At 40.5% G+C, this 8,642-nt stretch overlaps 1 protein-coding gene across 1 annotated transcript; it reads right to left on the bottom strand.

Annotated features, from left to right (window-relative positions):
* Positions 1–4,814: 4,814 nt before the first annotated feature.
* On the bottom strand, positions 4,815–8,376 carry arf1 (ADP-ribosylation factor 1). The gene is made up of 5 exons (XM_041896401.2): positions 8,274–8,376; positions 7,490–7,671; positions 7,189–7,299; positions 5,783–5,907; positions 4,815–5,608 (listed from the first exon to the last, which is right to left on the bottom strand). Exons 2-5 carry the CDS (start codon positions 7,632–7,634, stop codon positions 5,447–5,449), a joined length of 543 nt encoding a protein of 180 aa, XP_041752335.1. The 5' UTR covers positions 7,635–7,671; positions 8,274–8,376; the 3' UTR covers positions 4,815–5,446.
* Positions 8,377–8,642: the final 266 nt, after the last annotated feature.

The raw sequence follows: 8,642 nt of genomic DNA, 5'->3' as shown, positions 1-8,642 counted from the left end.
TCCCTGCCTCCATGGCTGTGGTGAGATACCATTGGAATGCACTCCAGTGGTCATAATGGAGTATAGTGTTTGCATTTGCCTTGAATTGGCTCTGAAAGGGGCATTCTGCTGGCTGGCACCTGGGGGTGCACTAAAAAGAGCAAGGCATTCACAAAGGAAAGTGCAAAAAACCAGGCTGGTCCTTTATATGGCCGAGTACCGTTAGGACCACCACACACAAACCAAGCTGATGGACCAGCAGGAGAGGAGGCAGAGACAAAGCCATCCTCTAAGGGACCCGAGAGTCCCGCCCCTCCCTCTTCTACCATACTCTCCTGCCATGTTTTATAGGCTTGGTTGCGTTAACCATGGCAGCCTAATCAACCTGAAAGAGCGTTGTCCTAGATTGCTCCCCAATTATTGCCTGCCCCCCGGTGCAGACCCCAACATAACAGACATACAGGGACAGGCCCCACTATCTCCATTTATCACTTATTCAACACCAGTTTTGGGTGGTTAGTTGGCTGTCATCACCTTTGACCAACCCACTCCCTTAGTCCCAGGTCATGGGGTGAGAGTAGTTGGGTGTGATTGAGGATTAGTGGCAAGAGAGTGGAGGAAGCTGTGACACCAAAGTACAGGCCAGGTCCATTTTTAGAGGACGTGGAGTCATTTTGAATTCAAACTGTGTCAATGGGGAGAGAGGCTTGATTTAACTTGTACGCATGGGGCACGGCCAGTTTCTAACTTAGAAGTTATTACAGTTTTTTCCAACCGCTTACACACAGAATCTTTTCATGTCACACGATTTTTTGAAACCTCTCACTCAAAGTGCAAAACTACACACCAAATCTCCAAAACCTTAAGCTATTTCTCAGCCTTTGACTCAGTTGTCAATTGCATAAAACACTTTTTTCAAAACACTACACACAATTCTCTACCTAAAACACAAAAATCTCACAGGAAGTGACTTGCTTTCCTTTTCCAAACACAACCAATCAAAATGCTACACTTATTCACCAGGTCACACACACACTCCTCACATATGTAAACACTAATTGCTTAACTGATCACTAACCAATCACTGCTTTACTGTAGTATCAGATTACCTGTTTTGAACAATGGATGCCAACAATGGACAGAGAGCAAGAGGAGTAGGAGGGAGAGGCAGGGGACAACAACGAGGACAAATTCAAAGACGAAGAGTTGGAAGAGGAGGAAGAGGAAGAAGAGGACGAGGGCAAAGAAGAGAAGGAAGGAGAGCCATCTCTGATGAGATTAGGGCAACACTTGTTGATCATGTGATCAAATATGGTTTGACCATGAGAGAGGCTGGACTGAGAGTCCAGCCCAACTTGAGTCGATTTACAGTGGCGTCCATAATTCGAACCTTCAGAAATGAGAACAGGTATGCAACTATCTAATGACTATTTTAGCATTACAGTAATGTACTGTAAATTACGTATGACTGCATAGTATTGCATAAACATTTGTAACTCTAAGCCATCCATTTACTGCACTGCATTGAATGAATGAGGTTGGTTATCATGCTGTACTACAATTTTTTTTGTACATTGTTTACTATTCCTATGCTGAACACACTGTGTTTGAATTCTGTACAGAGTGGAAAGGCAAAGACATCATGGAGGACGAGGGGACGAGGATGCTTGTTTACAGATGTACAAGAGACTGCCAACAATGCAATTAGGATTCGAGAGATAAGAGAGCATATCTTGAACAATGACACCATATTTAACAACTCAATGCTGTAAGCCTGTCGACCATACAACGCATCCTCCAACCGCACTAAGTGACGATGAAACAACTTTACAAGGTGCCATTTGAGAGAAACTCTGACAGTATTAGAATCTGCGACATTACTTTGTAGAGGTATGTATGCAACACTACTTCCAGTACTTCAGAAATACCATATTTACTCATCTGTATATCCTTTTGTCTGTTATAGAGAGTATTGGAGATGGATGCCCATGTAATTCGCCATGAATTTATTTATGTGGATGAGGTTGGCTTCAACCTCACCAAAACCAGGCGGCGCGGAAGAAATGTAATAGGACAGAGGGCAATTACCAATGTCCCTGGACAGCATGGGGGTAATGTAACTATGTGTCCTCCATCACAATGCCACACTGGGTCCGTACAACACCGGCCATATGCTCACTTTTCTGGTTGCAATTTACACAATGCTTGTCCCTGATCCAGATCAGGAGCCTGCTAGATTTGTGGTTATATGGGACAATGTTAGTTTTCACCGGGCTGTTCTGGTCCAAAACTGGTTTGCCACTCATCCACAATTTGTAGTTTTGTACCTACCCCCATATTCACCTTTTCTAAATCCCATAGAGGAATTCTTCTCAGCCTGGCGCTGGAAAGTGTATGATCGCCAACCCTATGCCCGCATGCCGCATCTCCAGGCAATGGAGGACGCATGTGGGGACATAGAGGTTGCCTCTATCCAAGGTTGGATACGCCATGCTAGGAGATACGTTTTCTCGTGCCAAACATCGAGGGAAGTATCTTGTGATGTGGACGGAGTATTGTGGCCAGACCCAGCCCGGAGAAGAGATGAGGCGTAGCTTAGCACTGGTGACTGCCCCCCCAAACCCCCTACCAATTCCTGGACTGCCACCCCCGGGACCCCACACACACAATTGTGTTCTTTACTGTATTCTAAAGAATATACATTTGGTTTACATATGTTTATGGTTTTGTTGTATGCTACTGTATATAACAGTAATGTTTGGCCTAATAAATATTTTCTGTTTCTACATTGCATTGGTGTTTACAGTATACTTGTTACCCCTCTCAGCAATTACTTTCACTGTAGAACATTGTATTGAAATGTCGATACAAGCCTATGAAAGACCAAAGAGCTTTAGATTTAGAAGTGTTTACATGGTATATCCAAAAATGTACTATTATGAAATAAGTGTTTGCCATTTGATGCAAATGCTTCATTCTGACATGTGTTTATGGCATTTTGAAGGAGAAGTGAGGCATTTTGTGTGTGCAGTTTTGGGAATTGTGTGTCGAGTTTTGAAAACGTGTGTAAGCAGTTGGAAAAAACTAATAGTAAATATGTAAACTGAAATATACAATATTTGCTTAGTGCCAGTTGGTAGATTCATTCAGATACATGTTGCCTTCCTTGGTTTGATCTGCTGTTGACCGATAATGTTACAGTTCAAGGAGATAGAGGTTAATGATGTAATGTCAGCATGCTCAAATCCAATTTTATATTTCACTTAACTGCACAAAGAGAAACAGAACATGTAAACTTTCTCTAATCGCTTTAATTACAGTGCTTTTCTCACAAAAAAATGAAAGCTGAAATAACTTTACATTAAAAAAATACATGTTTAGACAGTTTTGCTAAAGAGATTAACAATGTTTTCAAAGGTTCAAACAATCAGTTTAAAATCAAGAGGTTTTTTAATCCAACGCCTTGCTTTAAAATAAACACTAAGACATTTCCATAGCACTCTGGTGGACAGGGCTGGGGTCAATTCAAATTAAAAGGCAGTCAATTCAGGAAGCGAAGTTAAATAATTTTTAATTGGAAAAAACAGCATCTATTTTCAACGACTTCTCAAACTGTGGAGTAGAAGCTATTCATTTCAAACGTTTTTACATTTTTGAAGTTAATTACAATCAAGTTCCAAGTTTTGAATTCACTTCCTGAATTGACTGCCTTCAATTCGAACCCAGCCCAGCTGGTGGAATAACACCCAAAACCTTTTGATAAGAAGCTCAAAGGGTCGTAACGGAACAGCATGTTTCTTTGACATGAGGACAAAAGTATACCTCAGAACATGGCCAAGGACAACATGAGCTGTAAAGGAGATAAGATACTAGCACTAAGTTAAAAAATGTGGAGCTCAAAACAGATTTCTTATTGCCACTGACACATGATACATGCCTCATTCCAAAACGATTAATATACTTTTATCATTCTCAATAAAAAGGCATGAAAACACCACCTTTAGGTCATGATCGAGGCTAATGCAGGACATCAGAATGTAGGCCTATAACGGTTTTGTCATACCAGTGCATCACATAGCATACACCTTCAATTATAGGGTTGTTGTGGCGCTAAGTCATTGTGATGTGGATGTTGAGGACATCAAGGCATCCCAACCCTTGAGCACCTGCAGTTGACAAGAGGGGTAACGACAGAATGCTTGTGCAGACTAAAAATGTAAACAATCAATTAGCTAGTCCCGCTGACAATCAATGTGTGTACAAGATATTAGATTCTGCACAGGATATGGGATTATTATAGCAAATGGATAGGCAGGAAGGAATTCTGCTTCTCCAGGCATTGTGAAGATCTGTTGATTTGTGCAGAATCTGTGAATCGCAAACATGCACTTGTTGCTCACCAACAAGACCAACATACAGACCACATCCTGCACTTTTTTTGCTATTAAATTCAGGCTCATTGTGACGAAGGCAGTACACATTATTATTAACCTGAGCCGCTGTCATACCAACAATGCTGACCAGACAGCACCTCTGTTCATCACAAAGCAGGTGAATGATGAGATTCAGAGGAACATACTCTACATGGCAGCCACTTCTCAACATGATCTGGACACACAACAAAAGCTGGTAAGTGTTGACAAGAGTTTTTGACTTTGAAGCCCACCGACCTCTGTTTTAGGCTTCATCTCAATAATATTCTCACAGTACAACTAGTTAATGCCAGTGTTTTGCTAAATGGTATTTTGGGGGAGCAGGATATTGTAGCATTCAGAGGTATTAAACCATAAATGATTCAAGTAGTGCATCATGTATGCATTATTCAGAATCCCACCCCCAAAAAAAAATGAAACGCTCCTTACAGTACAAATTACCAGCTGACGTATAACGTAAAGAAGTCATTAAATGTAGGGTTGAGACATGGGGTCCCATGATAGCTGGTTGAATGATTTTTTTTGCCTCCCTTTTCCATTTACTACACACGAGTATGTCTGCCCAAGGGCCAAGAAAAGGAAATAACCCAGGTTGATTTTTGTAAGTGTGCAATAAGCTGCCTCATAACCCCAAAAAACTAGACTATTTACATTAAATAAGAAACCCTGACAGTTTTCCAAGATTGGGTTATTATCCCCCCCCTGGCCCGTATGGTGTATTCTTGTAACTAGAGATGAGAAATGAGGGCATCATTCGAGTAGGTACGTTTTGACAAATGTAGCTCAATTTGCAACATCAGAAGAGTACAAAGCAAGGATAGAGAGAAGATAGTGTTACCCTTTTCACACTACTAAGCCGAGCCAAACTGAGCCGTACTGCATCGGCCTGGTTACTCATCTACCACAGTTGCTAGAACCTTGCTGGAAATGACAATGTGGAAGGAAATCATCCGAGCCACTGTACGGTTTGGGTCGGCAGGATAGTGTGAATAAGGTATATGTGAGTTGAGGAGGACAGTGGATGATGATTAGGCCTATTTCTGGTTTTTTAACTGATTAGACAACCAATCCAGTCCTTCATAGAGACCGTCTCCGCTGGTGGCACAGGTGGCCTGGATGTACCAGTTTCTATGGCGGAGGGAGTGCAGTCCCAGCTTGTCTGTGATTTCGGCCGCATTCATAGCATTTGGGAGGTCCTGAAAAGAGACATTTTCCCATTATGAGACAAAAGCCAAGCCAGGGAAGGAAGGACATCCAAAGTATATTACAGGGGTGTATATAGTCATTTCTATATTATTAAGACAAATAAAGCAAGTCAGCTGCTTTTAGGCGTCATATACTGGATAATTGAGGTGAAAAATGTAGGATACCTGTTTGTTAGCGAATACTAATAAGACTGCCTCTCGTAGTTCGTCCTCTGCCAACATTCTCATCAGTTCCTCACGGGCTTCGTTCACTCGCTCTCTGTCATTGCTGTCCACAACGAAGATGAGACCTGAAAAACACCCAGAGAGAAAAACATGAGCATTGAGTCACCTGACTTGCCTCTAAAGGGCTCGACATGAATGCTTGCCCTCTTGTACAGGACAAGTAAAAAAAAAATTTTTTGGACAAGAAGAATATAGATGTAAGTTGTCCGAATGGACAAGTAATGGACAAGGCATGATTCTGTTGACATACTCGAGGCACGGTTAATTCAGATCAAATGGTCACAAGACCGGAGAGTGAAGGACAGTGTCTGTTGCGCACCGCACATCACCCACCTTGAATCTGAGCGGAGGCGGTCAGCATTTTGAAACTATTTAACCATAAACTTAATTGTTTAAAACCTGGACGTTTTATGTCATTTTATGAAGCATGTCTTACCTTGTTTCAAAGTAGCCCAGCCAAAATATGACCATAGTCATGTTGAGGGAATTATTTTATAAACACTTAATATGCCATTGAAACCAGCATTTTTCTCATGTTCTATTGGTTTTCAAATCAACATGATTTTATTGTCCAGCAGCCAAAGGCATAATCCTAGTCATATTAGTAACCCATGCCAGTTGATGCATCTTTATATCTAGCCTCTTAATTTCAAAATTGTATTTTCATCTTGGTCAGATGAAACCGCTCACGCGTGAGGTGTGCTTTTGAGGACAAGTATTTTCCCGCTAATTGCATTTTGGAACATTCGCGTGTAGTCTACAGCCATGTGTGCATTGTTTAGCTTATAATATGAAGAAATAAAACTTTATCAACATTTTAAGCTAAACGGTCTGATCTGTTGCATCAGCCTCATTGCTTTTACATTTTTTAAGTGGTTGTATGGATTTTGGATCTGTCGTCCCATAACTGTCCCAGTCTGTATTGAACCATATTCATCATTTTTATGACCAGACGCCCTTAATTTCAAGCCCTGGAGGGTATTATTTTATAAAGACATAAAAAGTATTTGGTTGTACTTGTAATGTTGCAATATTTTATAGGCTACCAAGGGTGGCAAACCATCCTCCAGGATAGCCTTAAAGGGGCATTGTTGTATTTTGAGACAAGCTTGAATATGCAAAGCATAAGTGTAGCCTACATTTTTGTCTGATTCTCTATGGTAATAAAGATAGTAATGCATTTAATTTTTTTAAGTGGTGCCTTGCATCATACAATGGGCAAGTGACTTGAGCTTTTGGACAAGTACAAAAAAAAATTGGCCTAAAAAGTTAATGCCAAGCGCTGCTCTAGTCTGTTGGCCCCCTTTGACAGGAGTGAAATGACTTGCTGTCTGCACACAACTTACCCTGTGTGTTCTGGAAGTAATGACGCCACAACGGTCGAATTTTGTCTTGGCCGCCTACATCCCACACTGTAAAACTTATGTTCTTGTACTCGACTGTCTCGACATTAAAACCTGAGTGGAGGAGAGAAGATATTAATAACCTGTACAACCTATTTGAGGCAACACATGAACATGTCCAGGGGGAATTAATTGTGTTGTTTCTAATAAAACATTTTAAGTCTCATTGTTACACAAAATATAATATACATACAAACTGGGCTGACAACATTTAGGCCTACATACCACCAGTACTACTACTTACCTATAGTTGGAATGGTAGTTACAATTTCCCCAAGTTTTAACTTGTACAGGATTGTTGTTTTACCAGCAGCATCGAGACCCACCATGAGGATCCTCATCTCTTTCTTGCCAAATGCTTTAAAGAGGCTTGCAAATAAATTCCCCATAGTGAAGATGAGGGATTCAACTTTGGCAGAAGGAAAACTAGATGAGAACAAGACAAAAACCAATCAGATTTGTAACTGTCAGTGTGTATTTGTGCGCTGCCAATTATAGGTTAACCCATATTTTAAGCAATTATGAGTTGTTTAATATGCCTAGTTTAGAAGCTTGCTGACAAGTTATTTTTTTAAGCTAGCAAGATAAATTCTAACTAGAAGCTAGTTAGCTAGCTAACTAACCATGTAGCAAACATTAGCTAGCGTCAACTGTTAGTTAGGTAACGTTAACTATCTAGCGTTATACAAATAATTTATATACTAGCCAATTAGATAAAGGAAGATAACCGTCGTGTACAAAACTGTCTTGCAGTGATTTGAAATTACACAAATGGCTATATCGAAAGATGACTGACTAGCTATAAGTTAGCTCTCTACTAAGCTAGCTAGCTGGATGTTTTGCTAGCGTTAGCAAGTGGCGCCCAGCTAAGTTAGCCTAGCCAGCCATCTGGCAAGTTTTTTTCAGAACTTTTTAACTAGCTAGACACCAGGAAATTATACAATTTTACGTTATATAGCTACTTAGCAGCTAAAAAACGATTTGAAATATGACTATTATCATATTCAAACATCAAGAGTATAAATTACAGTTGTTTTCAATTCTTTCCTCTTCAAGGCGTTTCCTTCCTCAAGATGGCGATTATTATTTGGCCACGTCAGAGCTTCCAGAATTACTTCCGTGAAACAGCCGAAACAGAGACTTTGGCATATGGCCAGAGAGGATGAGGGGATAACTCGGCCTACAATCTGTCTTCTCCAGCAGAAGGCGTTTTTCTGTTTTTTTCGCTCACCAAGCAAGGATTTTTTGAATGGAGATCAATGAGTGTCGAATTTGGTCAACCAAATATCGAATGGCTTATTTGTTACTCGTTTATTTGATCAAATATACGTTTTGTAATGCTTAGGTTGTTATGAGTGTACTGATATAAGTAGGACACGTGACATCCTGTCAAACTT

The sequence above is a fragment of the Coregonus clupeaformis genome, chromosome 14 (genome assembly GCF_020615455.1).
Source record: "Coregonus clupeaformis isolate EN_2021a chromosome 14, ASM2061545v1, whole genome shotgun sequence".
NCBI classification, from domain to species: Eukaryota; Metazoa; Chordata; class Actinopteri; order Salmoniformes; family Salmonidae; genus Coregonus; species Coregonus clupeaformis.
Note: the sequence above shows the minus strand (reverse complement) of the source record. Positions and strands in the feature narration are given on the sequence as shown.

Coding starts and splice junctions, on each gene's coding strand:
- arf1 (XM_041896401.2), bottom strand. CDS start 7,634: ATGGGGAATTTATTTGCAAGCCTCTTTAAAGCATTTGGCAAGAAAGAG. Junction 7,300..7,489: donor AACTACCATTCCAACTATAG/GTAAGTAGTAGT, acceptor TCCTCCACTCAG/GTTTTAATGTCGAGACAGTC. Junction 5,908..7,188: donor TTACTTCCAGAACACACAGG/GTAAGTTGTGTG, acceptor GGTGTTTTTCAG/GTCTCATCTTCGTTGTGGAC.